At 46.1% G+C, this 24959-nt stretch overlaps 1 protein-coding gene across 2 annotated transcripts in view; it reads left to right on the top strand.

Moving 5' to 3' along the window:
• LOC114050665 (SNF-related serine/threonine-protein kinase) overlaps nt 1-24959 on the top strand; it is a 61913-nt gene that overhangs the window by 5464 nt on the left and 31490 nt on the right. The window contains exons 1-2 of one of the 2 annotated variants that reach the window (XM_027872524.1): nt 1137-1287; nt 14482-15175. In XM_027872524.1, the coding sequence (XP_027728325.1) occupies nt 14587-15175 (589 nt within the window). In that variant the 5' untranslated portion in view covers nt 1137-1287; nt 14482-14586. Of the gene's footprint in view, nt 1-1136; nt 1288-14481; nt 15176-24959 lie in introns of those variants that run through there. The other variant, XM_027872523.1, reaches the window with a different exon arrangement.

Genomic DNA, 24959 nt, shown 5'->3' with positions numbered 1-24959 from the left:
ACAGTTTAGAGAATAGGTAAAGTTTGTGTAAGGACTGAGAACTCAGTGACTTAGTGTCTCCTCCCTCCCTTCCCCCACCGTCAGCATCATCATTAGAGGACAAACTCTGGTCAGAAATGATTGTCCCCAAAGTCCCATCCTTCAAACTCTTCCTCAGAGACTGTGCCTCACCCTGTGATGAGTCTTTTACACACCAGCCTGGGCTGATCCTCTGCCAGGACCAGTCTGTCAGTGGGTTTGGGTTCAGATCCTACCTTGGACAGGTCCTTACTTTCTTCATTGGAATAATGAGAGCGTTGGACTATATGGTCCTTTCCCTGGCCAGGTAGAACAGTCAGTAGAGCATCAGGCCTGGAATCAGGGAGATCTGAGTTTGAATTTGGCCCCAGACACTTCCTAGCTGTGTGACTTGGGGCAGGTCATTTGACCCGTCTGCCTCTGTTTCCTCATCTGTAAAATGGGGGTGATAATGGCACTTACCTTCAAGGTTATTATGAGGGTCAAATGAGATGATATTTGTAAAGTGCACAGCACAGCGCCTGGCACATAGTAGGCACTTATTTCCTTCCTTTCAATTTAAAGTCTGATCCTATGAACCTACTTTGCTGCCTTTCTGGGGAGAATCCAGGGATCCCTCTGTGTCATGATAAAATATCACTGTAGGTGCTTTTGTGAAAACTTGTTAAGACATTGGAACAAAGAATCCCTTCTCTGCCTTGCCATTTGTAGGTTCCTAGGATTTAAAGTCCTGTATTTTATTTTTGGGGAAATAGGCTCAGGGAAATTTAGCAACTTGTTTAGGTAACCCAGCTTCGGGATTGGAACGTACACCATCTGACTTCAAATCTCATGTTCTGGGGATGGTGACACCTTGGTGTGAGCTTTGGGGGAAAAGACATTTTCGTCATCTGAAGCAGGGGCATCAAAGGGGGTCATGGAACTGGCCAGAAGGGGCCCTGTGGGAAGAGCCCATATTCATATCTTCTCCATCCTGGAGGGTTTCTGTTCTTTTTGTTCAGCATTTCACAATTCCACTTATTCTGGAAGCTCCATGGAGGATGGATTCAAACAGGGAGATACTTGAAAACAGGAGGGTTGAGGGGAGAGATGAGGAGTCCTGTTTGGGACATGGTGAATTTGAGTTGTCTCCAGGACGCGCAGTTTGACATGTCCAGTAGGCAGTTGGTGATGCAGAACGGAAGCCTGGAGCAGAGGCTGGGGCTGGATGTGGAGACATGCAAGGCATCTGCTAGAGATGGTCATCGGATTCGTGATGGTTGATGACAGGTGAGAGAGACGACGACTCAGCAGCCCAGAGCTGGGGAGCACCCGGAGGGTCTGGCACTAATGACAGGGGAAGCCAGTGTGGGAGGCATCTCTAAGAGGAGTGAGCGGCCAGCAAGGGCTGAGATGGAGGAGGACAGAGAAAAGGTCACCACATGTGGCCATCAGACATTGCTGGGACCATGGGAGAGAGCAGTTTCGGTCCAGTGACGAGGTTGGAATCCAGACTACAAAGGAGTGAGAGAAGAGGAAGTGGAGATGACAGGTGTAGACAGCTTTTTCTCAGGAGCTGGGCTGAGAAGGGGAGGAAAGGTGAAGGTCATGACAGTGTAAATAGCCAAGGATGCAATAATGGGGCTTTACCAGAGCTATGAACGCTTAAATATGCTGCTACTAGAGATGAGGAGAAACTTCAGTACTTTCCCTAAGCCATCATTTTTCTCATATGGATGATTTCTTTGGTTCTTATCTGATTTATTTTTTGGAGGTTTGATCCCAAAGATCTCTACCTCTATGTGTGTCCAGTTTATCATATTGAGCAAATGAAAAAAGCGTTTGAGTACTTACGTGCAGAGGACTTTGCTAAGCCCTTTGCAGGGCTACACATAGAAAGGCAGGATGCTGCCGTACTCTGCAAAAGCTCACGCTAATGGAGGGAGATGGCAGATAGAGGAGGTTTTGTTTGGGTGCAAGTCAGATTGCTTAGGGTGCAGGACTAGCCTGAAATCCTGTATGTTTAATAGTGAAGAGATGCCGGTGTCATGGATTGAATTTTCAGGGAAGGGTTAGCATTCCAAATGGCTGCCTCCTCTTTAGCAGGTTAGAATTTCTGAGTAGTTTCTGATTGACATGGTTTTTATTGCGTTCACTGTGATAAGCAGAGAAACTAGGATGTGGCGTGGACTCATGACTTCACTGGTTTGGCTGAGGAGGATCCCTCTACCACTGCAAGTCAACACCTCCGTCGCCCAGAATCACCCAGCCAGTCTGGGCCTGAGGAAGCACCTGTCCCTAGCTAGGCCTTCTTGGTTTAGAGGCTGGCCCTGTATTATTCATTGTTTTAGACCGCTGGACTTGAGATTTCCACAGACTGGGTCTGAAAGTGGCCAGCCTCCTCAGTCACATCATGTTGGTTCATTTTGTCCATACTCGGAGCTGCCTTTGGGAAATTTCAAACTATATTTAAGATATAGTTCATGTTAATACATCCTTACTTCGTCCCTCACTGATATTGGCTGTTCTTAACATCGTTGCTCCAAAAGGACGGATGGACTGGCCTGGTTCCTGATGCATTTTTTTAGAGGCCCAGCCTAAGGAGGTGATTCCGTCAGAGATGGTTTCATCCTCGAGTCAGGCCACAGGGTTGAATCTCACGAGCATGTGGGTGCTCTCCAAAGGGAGACTCCGTCAAAGTCCCCCCAAAAGGCTCGCCCTCCCTCTGGCTTTGGAGCTGTAGCCTGTCTCCGCTTTTGTGGTGGCTGAGTAGATGAGCCGCCCCTTTTGCACCAGAGGCCCATACAGGCATCCAGCCTTATGGTACTACCCAAAGAGCATGGGCTTCTCCAGAGGGAAAACATATTTGTGATTGTTAGGCCTTCCCATTAGACAAACTGTCCAAGAAACTCCGAGTAGTAGGGGAGGGCAAAGTCCAGGCTCTTTACTGTCCCTGGTGTGGTTTTAGCCCCTCTCTAGGAGGATTGGTTATGACACCCAGGAACTCCCCCTTCTCTCTGTAGAAGACTAGAGGCCTGAACTCTTGGACTTGGGGCTCTTAGAGAAGTACACCTGAGGCTGTATCTATAGAGGTTGAGACTCTGGAATTTAGGGGGCCCAAGAACTCTCCTCCCAGGTAGCACTGGGAGGGAACATATGGGGCTCTGCCCCAAGGGAACAGCTCTCTTCCCTGGGACGTGCGTGCCCGGGCTACACCCTGCCGGACCCTGGAGGGAGTGGGGCCACCCTTGGCTTGCCCACTGCCATACCCATGCCTTGGCTCTGCCATTCCTGATCCGAGGATGAACTTCCCCTCTCTGCACTGCTCCCCCCATCTCTGCCTGTTAACCCCCTTGCAGGACTTGTTAGGTAGTAGGTCTTCCATGAAACCTTCCCTCAACCCTTCCAGTGGGAGCTTGTCATGCCTGGGGGTAGTGGAAAGAGCAGGGGACTTGAAATTAGCTTTCTGGAGGGGCGTGCCATTGCTGCTGTTGTTATTGCTCCTATTGCTTGCCAGGTCTTTGACCTTGACCCGCTTGGGATCTTCAGGGTCCCTTCCAGTTTCGGTTTGTAAGATCCCTCCTTACTTTTCTTCTGGCCCTGGACCTTCCTTTGCATTTAACACACCTGCTTATTCTCTCAGTTATTTGTGTAGAGGTCTTTTGTGCCTGCCCCCATTACATGTCAGGCTTGGTGGTGTTTCCATCTTTGTACGCTGGGTGCCAAACGCTGTGCTCTAGTATAGCAGATGCTTGGAAAACTTGTGAATTGAATTATCTTAATTGTTTTTAGCCCTTGTATTTTATCATTATATTCACTCACTCTGTGAAGTGTTTCTTTAAGAAAGAGATGGAGAAGAGAGATTATGATCTGCAAAAGCCAAGTAAATGAAGCTTTGGAAAGGGTGAAACTTGTATGGGTAGACTCCCATCCTGAGAAGTTCTATAGAGGGTCGTTTGGGGCAGCTAGGCGGCACGGTGGATAGAGCACTGGCCCTGAAGTCAGGAGGACCCGAGTTCAAATACGGCCTGAGACACATAACACTTATTAGCTGTGTGACCCTGGGCGTGTCACTTAACCTCGATTGCCTAACCAAAAAAAAAAAAAAAAAATAATATAATAAAAAATAAGAAAACCACAGACGGTCGTTGGCGAGCCTGAGCTGTTTACTGGGCATTATCTACTCTATAATTGTCTTTTGTATTACATTTATGCTGATAGGAGTTAATCTTAGAGTATCAGAGTTGTTTATGCACATGAAGATTGGCTTTTTCGTGATGACATCATAGCTTCAAGTAATTCTTAGAGAAATATACCTTACTAAAAAAATGAGAGGATGGGTCATAATTATGCCTTTTGAAACTCTTAATAGGACCATTTGGCTTTGGCTTCATTTCTCATCGGCAAAAGGCGTTTCCTCATTGGGGATTTTTCTTTGCCAGTGAAGTCGAAGGTCTGGGCTTTGTCCCTGGCCTAAGAAATGTAGTTTTCTGTATAAGTCCATTAAAGCAGTTTGGTACATTTTCCAGAGTCTGTTCTTAATGTGAGTGAGTTAGTGCTTGGATTTAATGCCTTAGTGCAGTGGAAGTTAGGCAGACGTCGTAAGGAGGAGGATCGAGAGAGTTTCTTCTGTTTAACTGATTACTATGGCAGGTAACTTCTTGTATGGGATTTCAGGGAGTAAAGCAGGATTAGATAAGTGTCAGAAATGACAAACCAGATTTATTTCAGCACTGTTATTGCTGTGAAGATTTAGTAGCACTGCAAAAACCTCATTAGAGCCAAGGCTTAAAATTTACAGAAAAAAATTTCTCAGGTTCTAAAATAGGAAATTTTAAGAGATAAGTATTTTCCTTAAAAAGAAAAGAGAGTAATAATGCCATCCAAATAGTTTTTATTGTGTCATTTTCAGAAGATGCTCTGGTGGATTGTCTTGGGCATTATTGTATCTGTATGTAGATCTATTCAGGTGGGAGGAGGAGGTTTCAGAAGCTGATGGTATCTGTATGGGAAAAAAAGATGCCTATTAATGGATGAGAAATGAGAACGGCCAAACAGAATTGGAAAGAGACAAAAGAAAACTGACTGGTTATAGAACTGTTGCCTGAAGGTTGAACTTTTCGTATTGTTTTGGGAAAACCTGGTAGAGCCCGAGTTCCTAAGTAGCCTCATGCCCATGTCCCTGTTGTGTTCTTGCCTAAAGGTTATACAGTTTATTAAATTAGGCCTTTGACTTTTGACAATAATATATCAGCTTTGAAAAAATAACCTGCTTCTCATATGGTTTTTGACTGACATTTTATTATGAAATTATATAAAACGTATTATAATAAAGTTTAGGTAGCTTTTGAGGACAAAAGCATGATGAAGACTTGATTTTCACTTATTTTTAGATTAAGGATGGAAACCAGACCTATGATTTTCCTGGTACAGGGGGTCCCCCTGCGGTCTGGCATGTCTCTTTGCAAATCCCACCTTTCCCCCCCTTTCCACTAGTGACATGAGCCTTCTGCCTGGGCCAGACAGGTCTGTGTATATTTATGCCATTCCCCTTGTCTGGGATCTTTTCCTCTTTCTTATTTCCCTTCAATATTTAACTCCTTCAGTGTTTCTGTGAAGACCCTGCTTTGTCAGCCTGAAAACCGTAAATGTGAGCAGTGCTTGTTTTTTTGAGGGTTCCGACAGAACCTTTGCTCCACCCAGAAGTCGCCAGAAAGACTGAAGGGGGAGAAGACAGAACTGAGTCTTGTAAATGGGCTCTCACCCTTTGGATACCCTGCTGTGAGTTTGTGTCGATCTTTTTTGGTTCTTTTGTGTACTCTCCCTTCTGTTTTTTTGGTCCCTGTCTTTTTAAGATCTGGACTCCTTGGAGACTTTGTTCCCATTAGGGTTTCTTTTCTTTAGGAAAAAAAAAGTTTTTAGCAACCTCATCTCACTCCTCCCTAATATTGAATTTTCAGTCACCTGAAAGACCTAAATCTTTTGTATTTGCAATGCTAAGTCTCATTCTCTGAGCTGTTGAGCATGTTTTTGTTGGTGTTAGTACTCTCTGCATTGATGCAGATTGTAACCCTTGTTGAACCCAGTAAATGGTCTTTTGGAGTTACTATGGCCAAAAAATTCATCACCTTGTAGCCGTCTTGGTGATGAATCTTTCTGAACTTAACTGGCCTGATTCTTGGACGACAGACATACAATCTATCGCCAGGCATATGCAGGGAACCATCCATCTTGGTAGGACCTACCAGAGTTTGTTCTCTGCTGGTATAGCCTTTCTGTACTCAGGGCCACTTTGACATTATGAAAAAATGTTATGAGTAAGAGGACTTCAGATAAACCATTTGAAATTAAGTGCACAGTGGGATGTGTCATCCTCCATTTCTTCTGATGTTTCATGTGGTATGATGCTTACCCTGGGTTCTTAAAAACTGTATCAATAGCACCAAAGCTCTGGCAGGTCCTATCATGCTGGAAATGCCAAAAATCCTACAAAGGATGGGTGTTGAAGGATCTTTTTTTATTTTATTTTGTTTTGTTTTGATTTTTTTTTGGCGGGGTCTAGGCAATGGGGTTAAGTGACTTGCCCAGGGTCACACAGCTAGTGTTATGTGTCTGAAGTCAGATTTGAACTCAGGTCCTCCTGAATCCAGAGCCACTGCTCTATCCACTGTGCCACCTAGCTGCCCCCAGAAGGATCTTTTTTTTAATATGATAAAAGGAAGCAAGCATATACAATGGGGAAATACTAGAAGCTTTCCCAGTAAATACAGGTGTAAAGCAAGGATCCTCTTTTCTCCATTGTTGCTTGTCTTAGTTCTAGAAATGCTAGCAATAGGACAAGAGAGAGAAATTAAAGATATAAAGATAGTCAGAGAAGAAATAAAACTGTCCTTTTTGCTGATAACATGATGGTTTGCTTAGAAAATCCTAGTGATTCAGGAAAAAAAAATTTGGAACAATAGCTTAAATAAAGTTGCAGACAATAAACAGACAATAAAGACTAACACAATAAACCTAGAGAAATCAACATTTTTTATCGAAAAAACAAATCTAGGAGGCAATAACAAGAAAGGATAGTCTCATAAAAGTGACAAAATGCATAAAATATCTGGGAGTCAGTCTACCAAAGCACACTCAATAGTTGGATAGATTAAATTAAATTAAATTAAACTCTCCTAAATAACACAAATAACTAGAGAGGTAGTCAATGCTTATGGCAGGGCTATGCCACTATAATAAAAATAAATGTAATATTACTAAAGTTAACTTACAGACTTGGTGCTAACTTATCTTACTACCCAAGAGACACTTTACGAGGACTAGACAACATGACAACAAGATTCATTTGGAGAAAGACAAGATCTAGAATGCGAACAAGAATATATACAAGCAATGAAGAAAGGTAGGAATGGGAGGAAACAGTGCTTCCAGACCTCCTGTTAACTAGAGCATTAGCGGCCTGCAGGCACGCCAAAGGATTCTGGGTGGCCTGCAAGGATGTTTTCTCGGACTGCCTGTAATCCTTTGGTGTGCTGCGAGCAGCTCACAGGCCACAGGTTGTTCAGGCCTGCTCTAGTAATAATCATCCAAGTCATTTGTATTAATTTTAAAAAGAGAAGCAGATCTGTTAAACAGACCAGACAAAGAAGAATCGTAAGTAACTGGATTTAATAACCAGCAAAGCCTCAGACAAAAAGAACTCACTGCATGACAAGTGTTTCTGGGAAAATAGGAAAGCAGCGGCAGAGATTAGGTTTAGACCAGTACCTTAGGTATGTAACCTGAAGAGTGACTAGATGGTTTAAAAAAAAGCAGTTAGAAGAGAAACAGTTCCTGTGTCTTTCACAGCTCTGGGTAGGGGATAAATTCTTATCCAAACAAGGGGTAGAGATGATTACAAAAGAGAAACACTTTTGGTTCTATCAAACTGAAAAGCTTTCACAGAAACAAAATGAGTGGTACTAGGATTTGACATCTATCAGAAGTGGCTAGGACCAAAAATCATTCCCCAACTAAGAGATGAACAGAGAGAGGCCTGAGAAGAATTGGAACCTCTTTGAACAACCTCATGAAATCAGAATCCGAATCACTAAGAAGAGAAATGTAAATCCAAACAACTTTGTGCTTTCACCTCACGCCCAGCTAAGGAGTTGTCTGGGTGGAAAGGCAGGCACCCAAGGGCATTGTTGGCAAAGTAGTGAATTGTTCCTGTGTTCTGAATGCTGTTTGGAATTATGTGAAGTAAGTCCCAAACGTGATTCTACCCTTTAACCCAGAGATCCAACTGCTGGGTGAATACCCAAGTGACAGAGACAGGCCCCATAGACGCCTACATGTAAGTATATTTGTGTGGGGGGAGGGGGGAGGGTGGGTAGCAAAGAACTAGAAATAAAGAGATGCTCCCCAGTTGGAGAATGGCTAACTAAACACGTTGTGCATGAATGTAATAAGATATTAGTGTGCTTATAAGAAGGAATGAATGAAGAAGCATTTCTCTGTGCTCGATTTATGTCAAGCAGTAGATAAATACAAATAGATGAAGTCACAAAGTCCCTGCTGTCAAGGAGCTCACCCTCTGCTTGAGAGAGACAGTACATACAATTCAGCCGCAGGGCAGAAGGAAAGGTCCAGAAGTTTTAGGGATTCTGTGGTGGGGCAGATGAGGCCAGTTTTGGAGAACTAGAGGGCACAGTCAAGGCAGAGGGTCAGGCCTGCTGGTCCTCCGTCTTGGGGGAGCTTGGAGGACCTTGGGACTGGGGCCTGAGGAGGAGGCCGAGGGAGAACATCACAGAATCACAGGATTGGATATTTGGAAAGGGCCCAGCAGCCATTGGTCTGACCTGGACACCAAAGACGCCTCCACCGTAACATGTCCCCAAGTGGTCATCGAGTCTGCCTGTAGATTTCCCAGGAGGGCCGAGTCATTGAGACAAACTCTCTGCACCTTCCATGACTGCTCCTTCTGCCTTCTGGGACCATGCGGAACAAGGCTGACCCCTTCCCTACACACTTGAAGACAGATGTCCTCTGCCCCCACTTCATTCACCTGGTGCTTGGGCAGCACCAGTCAGATACCTTCGCCATCATCCCAGTCGCTGTTCCTAACTCTCTCCAGCTTCTCAGAGTCCTTCAGCCGTGGCTTAAAGACTTAGATGAACATGCCAGGGAAGGAAGGAGATCGAGCCAAATGGTGTGCAGATGGAGAGGACGCCCCCGCGTTGGCCAGGCCTGGAAGCCTGAGGTCTGGACTCTGCGTGGGATATCAGAGTTGGGCTGCGTGTCGGCCAGTTTGGTGGAGGTTTTCTTCTTCCTCTTTAAGCCCTTTATTATAAGGGGTGTCGCGGGAAATTGTGAGTGATATCAAAACAAAAAACAGCACTAAACATTTATGAAAAAAATCTATCCCAGAATTTGCCTAAGGATCCGTGCCAAACTCACTCGTTCATAGTTTAAGGAGTATGCTTGCTTGTTTTTTGAAAATTGGATCACCTTTTGCCTGTTTCTAGTCTTTTGGAACCTTTTCTGTTCTCCGGAATTCTTTGCTGATTTCATCTCTGAGCTGCTTTAGTCCTCCAGAGGCAGCTGGATGGTTCAGTGGTTAAGAGTGTTGGACTTGCTGTCAGGAAGACCTGAGTTTGAATCCTGTTTGACATACTTCCTAGCTGTGTGGCCCCAAGCAAGTCACTTGACCTCTGTCTGCCTCAGTTTCCTCACTACCGCTCAGGTAGTCGTACGGATCAGATATGTAAGCAAAGCCCTACAGAGATGCCGTGAGTTGTGGTTGCTACAATTCCATCCTAACCCTGTCTATTCTGTTTTCCATTTTGGGGATTGTGAGGGAAGCGAGATGGGAGTTGAGTAATTTCACTTTTTATTTGTTCTTTTCACACCAAACATTCCTTAAAAAGCTCTCCTCTTTGTCCTCAGCATTTTTTTTTTTTTTAACAAGCCATCGTTCATTTCTGGCTTTCTCGTTGCTGAGACCCTTCTTCTGGGGGTCATTCTTTGGTGGCTGTCCCGTCTTCCTCATGCCTGTTCTGCCTTGCCTTTGGGTTTGCCTTGCCGTTTGCGTTTTCTGGCAGGTGCTTCTCCAAGTCTTAGGCGTCTCTTTAAATACCTCCCTCTTACTTCCTGGGCAGGATCGATCATTTGCCAGGCTTTGTGTTTGGGAGCCTTTTATCATTCCTTTTAGCTTTGGGACATGAGGTCATCAGGCCTATCTTTCCTCTAAATTTTTTGAAATCTTTTTTTCTAAATTCTGGAGTATACCTGCTTCTGATTAGAAATCCTGAAATGACACAGTTGCTTTTCTCCATGTTTCATCTCACCAGCTAGATTAGGAAACTGCTTTATGTTGACTCTAGTGCTTAATGATGGCCCCCTCTGTTTGTAACCCCACTATTCATCCAGTGATACTGTGGAGCCCTACCACATGGCGTAACTCGGGTACTGAAGAACCAGAGGCACTCCAAAGACAGTGGGAAGGCAGCCAGTGGGAGCTCTGACCGTGTCACTCCCCCTCACCCCATGACCTTCAGGGGCTCCCCAAAGCCTCCGGAATCTAATGTTTAGCTTCTTTCTGTGTATTCTGTGTTCTAGCCTACTTGCCTATCCTCAAATATAATACTCTTGTCTCCTCTCTCTGGGCCTTTTGCAGTGGTGGGCTTCCTTCAAGACTCAGTTAAAATTCTACCTTCTGTAGGAGGACTTTGTTGGTCACCCCCATCTGACCTTCTGCTATTGCCTTCCTTCTTCTTTCTGTCAACAAACATTTATTAAACATCATTTAATATCACGCATATATGTGTATATGTATTATATATATATATATGTATTTATGTTAACAGTTCTATCCTTTATTTTTATCATGTGTAGATGAGGGAAGGAACCTGGGAAATGGCCATTTAGTAGAATAGAGAAATTCATTAAGTGGGAGGGCAAGGTGTCTCCAAGTCAATGGAAAATTGGGAGCAAACCTAAAAAAACCTCAGCAGTACCCCAAGCTGATTGAAATGAACACTGGGGATGCCACTTTATAGAATGCATTTTTATAGTCTGGCACTTTGCCTGATTAAAGAATTGTTGACTCAATCTTCACTATAAGAACATTTTCATAAGAATAAAAAACTAAAGGCAACTCACGCTGTTTAGTTTTCCATATTCTCCACTTTGCTTTCATTCAGTCGCATGTTTATCTCATGCGACAGCTTTTGATTTGGATATTGGACAGTTTTGAATGAAGGTACAAGTACTTATTAAATGCTAATTGTGTGCTAGCCACACCAAAACAAGGCAGTGCCTGCCCTCAGGGAGCTTACATTCTAATGGAGGAAACCACTGGTAGAGGGGTACAGTGGCCTGGGAGGGTGTTCTGGAAAGTTGCAGGAATATGAACCTTTCTTTCTCTGCATTTTTCATTTTTGATTTACAAATGTAGCATTTGACTACTATGATTAATTCTTATTTTCCTATTTTCTGTGATTTTGTCTGTCTGTTAACTCCCTTCGCCTGGGTGGATCGATGGCTCTTAAACAATTTATATAGCTTTAGAGAAGGGGTTCTTAAATGAGGGTACATAGGCCAAGGGGTCCATGGCTAGATTTCAGGGAGTTTGTGAACTCGTATGGAAAAACAATTCCATCTTTATCAAAAACCTCGAACTGAAACTTTTCCTTTCCTTCTGCTATTTCAAAGCATTGGCCTTACCAGACGGGTCCCAGAGGGGGGTCCAGGCTCACACAGCTGTGGCTTCAATCAGGCAACAAGTGCTTGCTAGGCACTGGGCCCTGAGGCGAGGGCCACTGGAGATGTCGAGGCCTTTGGGTCACTCTATGACCAGAATGGCGATCTATCTGATCCTCCTTCTTAGGGTGCTCACTGCCCTCCTGCTGCGGGGGTCCTGAATTGGGGGCGGGGAGGAGAGGGGACCTCATACCAGCACGGGAAAGATCCCATGACTTTCAGTGCTCTTTGTATTGTTAGGGACACAGGAGCTGAGGCTGGGCTGCAGAGTGGGCCTGATTTTTTAAAACTCTGTTTCTTTTGAAATGCACAGCCTTGCACTACATTTTGTTTTTAAAGGAAGTGGATTGTTCTAGTACTTAATAGATAGTTTTCCTCATACGTTATCATCACTCTTAGCACTTGTTTTTTCCTAATTTTAGCAAGATCAGGGTTAGTATACTTAGTGAGAGAACACTAGTTCCTGCCCCTGAAATTGATTTCTTCCCCCATAGATAGGCCTGACTACTGTGTTCTGTGGATAAAGGGAGCTCTTATTTTTTATTTATGGTTTTAGGACAGATTTTTTCAGATGTCAGCTCTTTGGTGCATGTGTCAATGGAAAGAAAGCCATGCAGTACAGATAACAAGGCCTCTTGTTTGCTCTGAGAAGCTGCGGGACCTCTGTTTGCATCTGGGTGTTTGGGCAGTATTGGAAGCTGGGCTATGAAGATCTGACTTTGGCTTGGCTTGGCTTGAAAGCCATTTGATTTTGCCAGGCTATTCATTTCTTCTCTGTCATGCTAAGGATGGGTAGGAGGCTCTGGCCTACGCTGAGCTAACCTCTCAACCCCCTCCTTAGGGATGGGTTAGGCTGGGGTGGGTGCTGAAGAGGAGGTAGTTCAGTGTTTTGTTTTAAAAAGGTCATCCCTTACCTCTCATGCCACCCTGGCGGGGGGTGGGGGGGAATAATGAAAACAAGCAGCTGAAAGTAAGGCTCGGCCTTTGCTGTGAACATTCCAAACTGAAGGTAGGTTCCAAAGAATCCTTTTCTGTATCGGCCAGTGTTGTCAGGCACAGAGCTCAGGTTGCCCAGCAAACACAGATTTCCTTGAAAAATTAAAAGGCGTGGATTGGTCGTTAAATTACTCTGGTGCTATTGCTCCGTTTCCCCTGGTTAGGATTGACAAATGTGCAAGCTTGTTAATTTGTAGGACTGCCTTGGAATGGCTTCTCACTGGTTTTTATAGTGGAGTTTGTAAGTCTCCTAGCATTGAGGGACCTACTCTAGGTCTGCTCCCTGTTGGAGAGATGAAAAGATGGGCCCATGGGAGTCAATGGCTTGACCGGGGTCATACAGCCAGGGAGCTGCAATCTCTTGCAAAGAGGAGGCTCTGACTCCAGCAGTTGTTATCCTTGAGAAGTCTTTTTTGAATAAAAGGATTTAATAGAAATTAATCTGAGTAGCCTGGTCTCAAGTCTTAGATGATACTTGTTAACTTTTAAGTTTATATTTATCAGACATGAATTTGACTGTTCATTCAACAAATGTGTATTATGGGCAAGGCACAGTATATATTTCTTTTGGGGGATATAAAGGAAAAGGCAGGAATGACCCCTACTCTAAAGGAGTTTGCATCCCGCTGTCTCCGTCATCACAAATTTGAGAAGTACTCTTCAGTGAATGACATTAGAGGCTAATGTTTTACATTGAGAGCTGAAAGATAAAGTGCATTCCCTGACTGTGTAGATTTGTGTTTTAAGGGAATGGAAAAGAACCATCTTTGTGAAGACAAAAGAAATGACAGGAAGATACGTTAAGTCTGGGGGTGGGGTGGGGAGAGAGACAACAGGAATCCATAGGTCAGGTCGCTGGCATATTCCTTGGACTTTAGTGCTTTAGAGTGTTGATTCCTTGCTAGTTTAAAAAAAAAAAGCAACCTCCCAGTTAGTTGTCTCATCCAATTCTATACGACTCCTTGAATTAGGTTTTTTATGGGCGTTGTTAAAATCACAGTGCTCATGGACAGGTTGATCAACAGTTGATGAATTATTGTTCTGACCACAGGAATGAATGAAGTGGTCTAGGAAGATGTGGAATGCTTACAGTCAGCATTGGTGAAGCTGTTACCTACACTAATTAAGTCTTTTAAAGTATTGAAATGTGGGCATGAAGTCAAACCATGTGTTTGATTTATGAATATAGTAAGACTGTATGTCAATTGCAAAGTTCTCTTGACTAAATTAAGTGAATATAATAAAAGTCCTAGAATGTTGCTTTTGCTTAGATTTCTAACCTATCTTGCCTTAACTCTTAAAAAATACCTTGCCTTTTTTTGGGGGGGGATAGAGAAAGCTAACCCCTAGTTTTTGGTTGCTGGCCATATATTGATCATTTCACCAAACCTGGCTTAATTTATAGCAGAGAGTGGAATCTACTTTGTGAAAGCATTAGCTTTTAAAAGTTCATCGACATTTGCTAATTTTCATATTGTTTTAATTATAGCAAAAAGTAATACTTAGTGAAAGTATAATTTTCCAGTGGTTTTTGAATTCTCATATGAGATAGTGCAGATTTAAGTATGTCAAGGTTATTTAGGGTGTTATTCACCAGCCGAGCGATTGATTCTCGTAACATGCTCTTGTTTTGTGTCTTAAAATGGTTTTATTCCTAGAGAATGAGAATGTGTGGTTCTTGTTAGGAAACAAAGCACTGAAAGGCAGAGTTACAAATAGTCCCTTTTTTCTCTCCTTGTCTTGCAGATGTATTTGGGGACAGCAAACATGGACGAGTTCTTCTCATCAGAGAGCCTTCTCTGAGAAGAGCCTGGCAGGCGGTTTGAGTGTCCCTCCCTCCCCTGGAACACCATGGCAGGTTTCAAGAGAGGCTATGATGGGAAAATCGCGGGTTTGTATGACCTGGATAAGACCTTGGGCAGGGGCCACTTTGCTGTGGTCAAACTCGCCAGGCACGTTTTTACAGGTGAAAAAGTGGCTGTGAAGGTCATTGACAAGACCAAACTGGACACTCTGGCCACCGGTCACCTCTTCCAAGAAGTCCGCTGCATGAAGCTCGTGCAGCACCCCAACATCGTGCGCCTTTACGAGGTCATTGACACTCAGACCAAGCTTTATCTTATCCTGGAGCTTGGAGATGGAGGAGACATGTTTGACTACATCATGAAACATGAAGAGGGTCTTAATGAAGACCTCGCCAAGAAGTACTTTGCTCAGATAGTCCATGCTATCTCTTACTGCCACAAACTTCACGTGGTCCACAGAGACTTGAAGCCCGAGAATGTGGTCTTCTTTGAAAAACAAGGACTTGTCAAGCTGACGGACTTTGGCTTCAGCAACAAATTCCAGCCTGGAAAGAAGCTTACCACAAGCTGTGGGTCTCTTGCCTATTCTGCTCCCGAGATTCTGCTTGGGGATGAGTACGACGCTCCTGCTGTAGGTAGGTCCTTGTCTCTGTGCCCCGCATGCCGGAGCCAGGCGCGGAGGTGGGAGGGGGCGTTGTGTGGGGAGGACGGCCAGAAGGCCAGGGGGCTGGTCACCCCGGTGTAGACTGGCCTCGTTCCCCGGGGGCCTCCCTGAGGAGTGGGATCCAGCTTAGGGCAGAAGGCCAAGGACGCTTGGCATTCACCAAAGACGTCCACGTGGCCATCCGCTCGGCATCATTCTTGGTTCTCTCAGTCCTGAACGTCCACGTTGGGTGGTTGTGGCCGCCGTGGCTCAGGGTCAGTATCTGGAGGCTCGCGCTCTTGGTGGATGCAGACTGGGGCCCTCACTGGGGCTCCCCTGGCCTTGACCCTCTGCCATACACGAGAGCTTTGTCTCTCCTCTGAGGGCCTCCTTCAGGAGGGGCCGTCCGTCGTGTGTGTGTGAGGACCCGCCAAGGGGCAGGGGTGCTTCTGCTTCTCAGGCCGCACTGCTCTTCTCGAGGGGAGGGCTGGCGATTGTCCGGCTTGTTGGGCATTTCTCCTAACACAGTGGTACCCGGGGAATCAGGGCATTGGGGCAGCCCGAAGGCAAAGCTGGCCCTCAAGGTTGAGCTTCCAGGGATGTCCCCCGCGTCCAGCAAGACCCCAGGCTCTTCCCCTCCGTGATCGGACGAAAACCACCGACCCTGACCTAGTCTGGACAAAGCTTCTTGACTGGCTTCTCCTCCTGGGGAATTTGGGGGGATTGGGTTGATGTTTGCTTCAATACCGTTAATCGCAGTCAGGACAAGCCTCTGACATGGGCTGGCGGTGGCCTCCTTGGCCAGCCCAAGCCCTCCCCCAGTATCCTTAGTAATGGTCATCCAGCCTTCAGAAGGGGAGGCTCTTCTCAGAGGTCAAGGGCACCCCATATGCCTCCCGGGGCTCATTCCCTTTCCTGTCCTCTGCACCCAAAGCCCACCACCCCCAGTAGCCTCCACTGCCATCTGCCAGGCCTGGCTCTGGCTCCCTCTTTTCCAGGAGGCTTCTCCTCCCCCAACCTCCCCTGCTAGCTTACAGACGGGGGTTAGGGTTGGGGAGCTACTCAGGGAGGCAGCAAAGGGGGGCCACAGCACCTGGAGGCAGGAGGACCTGAGTGCAAATCCAGCCTCACCTTTCCTAGCTGTGGACACAGCATGGGCAGCATCAGTTTCCTCATCTATAAAATGGGCATAAGAACAGCACTGACCCCCCCCCAGGGCTCTCGTGAGGCTCAGCCATGATAATATTTGTAAAGCGCTTAACACAGGGCCTGGCTGCTCCCTTCCCCCCTCCTCCCTTCCCTCCCCTCTTCTAATGCAGATTGGCAATCTTTCTGCAGCCAAGCATCTTGCATCCAGGGACACACGGCCAGTGTGTGTGTCAGAGACAGGCCATGATCCCAGGCCTTCCTAATCACCTGCCAGAGGCGGTCCTCCTCCACTAGGATGGATGGATGCCCTCATTAGAGCAGAAGGGCTTCCAGGCCAGGTGCTGCCTACAGTCAATCAACAAACATTTCAGAGTGCTCCTGTCAGCCAAATACTGCCTGTCCTCAGGGAGCTTACATTCTACGTTCTTGGGGGAGGGACGACACGTCCATCCATAAACGTAGGTAAAATACATACAAAGAACTTTACATCCATTATTTCACCGACCCACAAAAACCAAACCAAACCTCTAATGATCCCCGCCTTCCAGAGGAGGAGTCTGAAGTCCAGGCTGAGTGGTGTGCCTGGGCCGAGCAACCGCTAAAGTGTGTTTTGAACCCGAGCCTTCTTCCTTCTCCTCTCTCTGCGCCACTGCTGCCTCTCCCTAGCAGGAGCTTCTGACCCGGCCGTTAGCAGGGCTGAGTGGCACAAGGACCCCGTGGTGGACCCCGGGATGGACTCCTCTGCAAGCAGCCTCAGCGCGCAGGCCTCCCTGTTACGCCAAGTACAGGTCTTTCTGGCAGGTCCTCCAGGGGCCTCCCTCTGCAGCCCTGCTACCCCAGTGCAGTCACTGGTGAGGCCTCAGTTTCTTTAAAAATCCTTCATAGCTGTGAATTTAGCCTGACTGCCTCAGTACATGACAGTCGTGACTGCTTCTTGGGAAGACTTTCACTTCCTGAAGTTGCTGAGGCTTCTCATCGCCAGCAAATCCATTTTTACAACATTGTGCAGATTACAACTTGTAGCATCTTTGATGTCGGCCGCATTTGGTTTCACCCAGCCCATCGTAGGTCACGTCTCAGGAGCTGAGTGACTCTGCATCCTAGCGATGGGCATATTAACTGCGAGTGCTTTTCTGTCGTTCAAGAACAGACATTAAAGTTAATTGTAGTAAGTCTGGTGGTTTGGAGGATGGGACGCCCTCCAGCTCCATGACACTGAGGCTTTGGGGTTCCCCCCATGGTGGAGACATTGTCACGTGGCAGTACCTTTTCCTAAGGCTGGGTGAGCAGCTCAGTGGAGGAGACAGAGACGCTGGGGTCCGAGGAAGTCTCAGAATCCCAGTCAGGACACCCTCCCGCCCCCTGGTCTGGGGTAGAACCCTGAGATGCTGAGAAGATGATACCTGTGCCGCATGGTAGCTACCCTGTGTGTGTGTGTGTGTGTGTGTGTGTGTGTGTATGTGTGTGTGTCTGTGTGTATGTGTGAGTGTGAGGCAAAAGGTCTTTTCAAAAAGCCTTGAGATTGTTTTTAATCTTACATTTTGTGTTAACTTGGGAGTTTTTTGTTTTCAGTTGTTTCAGTCTTGTATGAGTTTTCGTGACCCCATTTGGGGTTTTCTTGGCAGAGAGAGTGGAGTGGTTCGCCATTTCCTTCTCCAGCTCATTTTACAGATGAGAACACTAAGGCTAACAGGGTGAAGGGGCTTGCCCAGGGTCGCACAGCTAGGAAGTGTCTGAGGCCGAATTTGAATTCAGGAAAAGGACTGTTCTTGACTCCAGGCCCTGTACTCTGTGCACTAGGACACCACCTAGCTGCCCCTGACTTGTGAGGGGCTTCCCAATAAACTGCCCTCCCCAGCCGCTTCCATAGACCATGTCGGGTAAATCCAGCAGACCCGGTGATCATTCTTGAGTCCACACTGAACATTTCTTAACCAGAGGATGATGGTTAGCAGCGAACCCGGACTCTGATCTTTGGCCTTGCCTCTGGGGTCTGTGTCCTCAGTCGCCCTCCCCGTGGGCCAGCTCTCTCAGGGGCGGCACTTCCCCAGTTAGGATGTGGCACTGTCTGGCTTTTCCTGTTTGTGCCCCACCTCTGCCCCTTTCCATGGTGCTTAGCACATAGTAAGCACTTGGTCATTGCTTTTCATTCATTCCTTTGAAGTCTTGCATAGCCAGGGGGCTAGAGAGCTGGGCTCAGTCAGGAGGACCAGGCCCTTGGGGATTGTGTAACCCTAGACGAGTCATGGGGATCTTGTAGAGGGAGCTGGGAGAGAGGGATGCGCCTGGCCAAGGCCGCGCAGCTCTTCCATCGGTGAGCCCAGACTTGGGACCCAGGCCCCCTGACGTCACCTCCTGGGTCCTCTTTGAGCTGGAGAGAAGCCAGTGGTCTCTGCTGGCAGCCCCGGGAATCCCACTCTGCGTCTTTCCCTGCCTCGTTCCCTTACGTTGCCACGTCTCCCTTTGTTGAGCCAATCTTCTCTGGTCGTTTTTGTGGTTTGTTTTTCTGTTATAAACAGCCTTTTTGCAGCTGTTTTGGAGACTGTCGAATACATTGATCCTTTCTGTCCTCGGCCCCTGAGGATTTGAAACCCAGTGAGACCCCTAGATCCAAGGGTCTGAAAGCTCAGGTATTTTGGGTGGGGAAGAACACGGCAACAGTAGATCAGTGACCACCAGCCCCCATCAGTGAGAAGGGTATGGCCCCCTCTTCCCGCCAGCCACTCTGCTCGTGAGAATGTTGTGAGCCGTCATTGTTTCTAAAGTAAAAGCAATTTAACTGGGTTTAACTTTCTGAGAACTTTGTAACACCCCCAGAAAAAAAGAAGTACATCCTTTGGATGTTGCTGGTGTGGGGATTGATGTTACAGCCTCATGCTGTTTTAATTCACGGGAAGTCTCGATGAACTGTTTAAACTCTTCTTCATGCGGTGAGATTGAAGGGCTCGCAGCCCAGTGGATGGAGAGCAGATCGGGGCTGCCCCGGGGCCTCAGAGGCCAGGCCATCGTCCCTCCCCAAGCTCCTCATTTTACAGATGAGGAAACTGAGGCCCAGGGCAGCTAAGTGATCTGCCCGAGGTCCAGTGGGCTGTAAGTGTCAGCCATTAGATTGGAAGCCATGTCCTCAGACCCAGAGCCAGGACTGTACCTTTCCACAGTGACCACGTAAAGTTGGGGGCCTGGGCCTGGAGGAAAGGGCATCGTCCAGGGAGGTAACAGGCTGACCACATGATCAGGCAGCTGTGAGAGATAGAGGCGGATGGCCTGGCCTCTTCACTGGTGTCTTTGAGCTGTCAGGCGGGAGCAAGAGGAGCCCCAGGCCCCCTTTTGGTGGATTATGACTGCTCAGCTGGAGGGAGTGTCCACGTGATGACTTAGAGAGCCATGGACTTATTTTGGACAAGGGGGAAATATGAAAATGTTTATCAAAGACAGCAAGTTTAAAAAGAGAAAAATGTGTGTATACATACATATCTATATGTCTCTATATACATGTGTATATGTTTATGTCTGAAATTGCCTCTGATTTCCTTAGTAGCCAAAACCTAGGCAGCAGCTGCCTCAGGAGCAAAACTGTCAGTTGGAAAGCAGATCTGTAGACCCCACCAAACTTCACACCGTCGTGGAACGTGGGAGCACGTGGGGGAAGTCCCAGGGGTAGGTTTGTGAGGGGAAGTTCCTTGAGTTGGAGCCTTGCCGTGTGATTGTGGGCAGGGCTCTGGCCTGTCTGAGCCTCCTGGTATCCTGATCTGAGAAAGAATGATGAACCACTGGCCTGTTTACTCCATCATAGGGTGGCTGTGGGCAAGGTGCTCGCTCAGCCTTGTCCAGGGGCTTTAGAAATGACTGATGAGCTTCGGGTCCTGGTTCAGACTCCGCCTTTGCCCAGACTTGTTTTTAACAGGGTTCCACCTGCTTGTGAGTTGTGGCCGGTGGGGCTTGGGAAGGGAGAAGGCTCCAAAGTCCCTGGGAGCCCACTCATTTGACATTTATAAGAAAGGGTGTCTACAGGGGGCAGCTAGGTGGCACAGTGGATAGAGCACCAGCCCTGGATGCAGGAGGACCTGAGTTCAAATGTGACCTCAGACACATAACACTCACTAGCTACGTGACCCTGGGCAAGTCACTTAGCCCCAAATGCCTCACTGAAAAAAAAAAAAAAGAGATAACATAGATAGGTGTCCATGCTTCTTTCTGCTTTCTGAAAATTAAATAAACCTATAAATTGAATTTTTAATAAAGTGACCTAAGGAAGCAGAATCCTGCCATGGAGACACGCCATCCCCCACTTTCCTCTCCTTCTCCATGTGAAGATGCACTGGGTGCTTATTGTCTGGCCCGTTCCAGACGCAGCCACCCCCAGCTCCTCCTCCATCCTGGGCCCCACCCTGAGCCCTCCAGTCCCACGCTGGGCCGGTCTTGGTAGTTCTGTCTCCACACCATGGCCGGTGGTGGGCGCCTTGTTTTCCCTCACCCAGCTACCCCCAGGCCCACGTCAGGCCTTTCTCACCTCTTGTCTAGGGCACATCCTCAACACAGGTGGCCCAGGATGGAGCCTAGGAGCCCCTCTTCGGAGTCACGATTAGCCCCAGGGCACCGACCCGAGGGGTGGGGCAGCTTGTTCCCTCTGCCCTGTGCCTGAGGGCATCCCCTCTGCCACCCAAGGTCCTGTGTGGTGGAGCTGCTCTGCTGGGTCCCCTTCTCACCTTCCCCAGGGGGCCAGCCTCCTCCCAGCAGTGAAGAAAACCTCTGTTTGTGGCTTTCCTCTCTGTGGCGCCTGGGACGTGCCAGCCACACCTTTGAGTGCTCCGTGGCCTAGCTCCCCAGCCTTTGTCCTTTGTCGCCTCACCCTCTCGATCTCTCCTTCCAGCCCTGCCGTCTTGTAACTGGACGAGGAGCTGATCCTCAAACTCATCACTTCCTCTGTCTCTCCCAGGAGAGACTGCTTGTTTTCTCTCTGCGTCCTTGGAGTCAGGAAGCCCTGGGTTCCAGCCTCTGATCTCACTGGCTCTTGGACCCTCTTGGTGCCCTGGGCACCTTTCTGACCCTCAGCTGTAGAAGAGGTGACACCTGTGTTGGTGGAGAAGGTTTCCTATCCCCAGAGACCCCTCTACCAGTGGAATCATCCCTAGCCCTCTGTGTCTTAGTTGCTGTCACCCCAGGGCCTGAGGAGTTGGATTTAGGGCTGGATGGTGGGGGAGGAGGCACGCGGTCATGCGCCCCACCTCTGCTGGGGAGGGAGAAGGTGCTTAATGATTGTGGAACTGATTGGAGGAAAGCTGGGAATTTAGAATTCTAGAACCACCTGGACAGCTTCGTATTTTTGGTTGCACAAGGGCCTGGGTAGAACTGGAGAATTTGCCTTGGTGACATAAATATTTCATGGGGGAACTTATTCTAGTAACCTAAATGTAACCTAGCTAACCCGCTTGGGGGGAGAGGTGTGGGGCCTGGAGCAGAACCTATTATTAGTGGGTCTGTTGAAAATATGTAATGTACCATTTTTGGATTTGAAACTTGTGTGTATATGTGTATGTATGTTGTTAGGTTCTCTCAGTTGTGTCCGACTCTTTGTGACCCCATTTGGGATTTTTTTGATACTGAAGTGGTTTGCCCTTTCCTTCTCCAGCTCATTTGACAGATGAGGAAACTGAAGCAAACAGGATTAAGTGACTTGCCCAGGGTCACACAGCTAGGAAGTGTCCGAGGCTAGATTTAAACTCAGGTCTTCCTAACACCAGGCCTGGCACTCCATCAGCTTCCCCAGAAGGACCACCCAAAGGGTCCAGGCCATGACCCCCTGTAGCTGAGATCTCTGAAAAATTCAACACCGTGCAGCCAGACCTGTGGGTGAGCCTCTCTGAAATGGGCTGTATCACTCTCTTGAGGAGCAGTGCACATTCAACCTAGATATGGGCATCAGGCATCTTTAGGATTTGGGTACCAATGGTCCTCTGAACAACCCAAGCAGTAGGTACCCAGATGATCTTCAAGGACGTATTATAAAACCCTAAAATGTAATACACACCTATGTGTGAAATATTTTAAATCCCTAGTTTTGAACCTAAAACCTATTCTAAAAACATTTATAACATTAAGGCCATTTCAGTCGATTGAACTTTCAGATATTTGTGAAAAATTGACACCAATATTTTAATAATTCTTAAAGTAGAAGCAGTTTTTTTTATGGCAGTTTATACTTTTCATAATGTTTTCACACACATTATTTCACTTGGTCCAATTCTCACAAAAGCCCAGTGAGGTAAATGGAGTGGGTGTATAATGCTCTATTCATATATATGAAATTATAAACATATACAAAGCATATGTGCAATTTAACATGTGTATATTAAAAGTCTTTTTAAAAGAAAAAAGGTTCACATTCCAACACTTTGCTATGTGGAGAACACAAAATCTTTCGCTCCTGGGGTGTGTGTTGGGGGTACTATAAGTTCCTCTTTCAGAAACATGAGTGTGAGGGCACGAGCCATGCATCCAAACAGCTCAGGGCAGGGCACGTGGGGACCGAGCCTGGTTGCCGAGGAAACCAAACTGTGGTTATGTAAGGAAGTTGCATGTGTAGCTTGGGGGTTGTCATGGCTCCGGAAACATCTCCTCGAGCAGCCCTTTCACAACCTCATTTCTTTCTTTCTTTGTAAAATTTATTTAGTATTTTATTTTTCCCAGTTACATGTGAAAACACTTTTTAGCATGTTTTTGAAGAGTTCCAAATTCTCTCTCTCTTCCTCCCTCCTCCCCCAATCCCCCATTGAGAAGGCAAGCAATTCGATATAGGTTATACATGTGTAGTCATGCAAAACATTTCCATATTAGTCATGTTGTGAAAGAAAACATAGACCGAAAAAAAAGAAAGAAAGAAAACCTCAAGAAAAATAAAGAAAGTTAAAAAAAAATATGCTTCAATCTGTATCCAGAGACCATCAGTTCTTTCTCTGGGGATGGATAGCATTTTTCATCCTAAGCCCTTCAGAGTTGTCTTGGATTTTTATATTGCTGAGAATAGCTAAGTCATTCACAGCTGATCATCTTACAATATTGCTGTTACTTTTCATTTTGCATTAGCTCATGCAAGTCTTTCCAGGGTTTTCTGAAACCATCCTGCTCATCATTTCTCATAGCACAGTAGTATTCTATCATAATCACTTAGCACAATTCATTCAGCCATTGCCTAATTGATGGACATCTTCTCAATTTCTAATTCTTTGCCACCAGGAAAGAGCTGCCGTAAATATTTTTGTACATATAAGTCCTTTTCCTTTTTGTTTTTTTATCTCTTTTGGGATACAGGTAGTGGTATTGCTAGGTCAAAGGATATGCATAGTTTTATTTCCCTTTGGGAATAGTTCCCAATTGCTCTATAGAATGGTTGAATCAGTTCACAATTCCACCAACAGTGCATTAATTGCACTAATGCCTCATTTTCCCCACATACCCTCAAACATTTGTCATTTTCCTTTTCTGTCCTATTAGCTAATCGTATGAGGCAGTACTTTAGAATTGTTTTAATTTGTATTTCTCCAATCAATAGTGAGTTAGAGCATTTTTTTTCATCTGGCTGTAGATAGCTTTGATTACCTCATCGGAAAACTGTTCATATCTTTTGATCATTTATCAGGTGGGGAATGGCTGTTATTTTTATAAATTTGACTCAGTTCTCTACATGTTTGAGAAATGAGACCTTTATCAGGGAAACTTGCTGCAAAATTTTTTTTTCAGTTACTATTGCTGACTGAATTTCCCTCTATCCAACCCCCCATTTATTCTGTTCTCTCTTTCCTTTCACCTTATCCCTCCTCAAAAGTGTTTTGCTTCTGACTGCCCCCTCCCCCAATCTGCCTTTCTTTCTATCATCACCCCTCCCCTCCTCTTATGCCCTTCCCCTCCTACTTTTCTGTAGGGTAAGATAGATTTCTGTATTCAGTTAAGTGTGTGTGTTATTCCCCCTTTGAGCCAATTCTGATGACAGTAAAGTTCACTCACTCCCTCTCACTACACCCCTCTTCCCCTTTACTGTAAAAGATTTTTCTTGCCTCTTTTATGTGAGATAATTTGTCGCATTCTACCCTCCCTTTCTCCCAATACGTTCCTCTCTCACCCTTTAATTTTATCTTTTTAGATAACAACCCTTCATGTTCAACTCATACCTGTGCCCTCTGTCTATATATACTCCTTCTAATTGCCGTACTAATGAGAAAGTTCTTACAAATTACAAGAGTCATCTTCCTATGTAGGAATGTAAACAGTTTAACCTTACTACAAGTCCCTTATGATTTCCCTTTCCTGTTTACCTTTTCATGCTTCTCTTGAGTCTTGTATTTGGAAGTCAAATTTTCTGTTCAGCTCTGGTCTTTTCATCAAGGGTGCTTGAAGGTCCTCTGTTTCATTGAATGTCCTTTTTTTTTTTCCCCCTGAAGAATTATATTCACTTTTTCTGGGTACCTACCCATTCTTGGTTTTAATTCTAGCTCCTTTGCCTTCCAGAATATCATATTCCAAACTGTCCAGTCGCTTAGTGTAAAACCTGCTAAATCTTGTGTGATCCTGACTGTGGAATCCACAGTACTTGAATTGTTTCTTTCTGACTGCTTGCAGTATTTTCTCCTTGA

The sequence above is a fragment of the Vombatus ursinus genome, unplaced genomic scaffold (assembly GCF_900497805.2).
Source record: "Vombatus ursinus unplaced genomic scaffold, bare-nosed wombat genome assembly UNPS02014799.1, whole genome shotgun sequence".
In the NCBI taxonomy this organism is placed as follows: domain Eukaryota; kingdom Metazoa; phylum Chordata; class Mammalia; order Diprotodontia; family Vombatidae; genus Vombatus; species Vombatus ursinus.
Note: the sequence above shows the minus strand (reverse complement) of the source record. Positions and strands in the feature narration are given on the sequence as shown.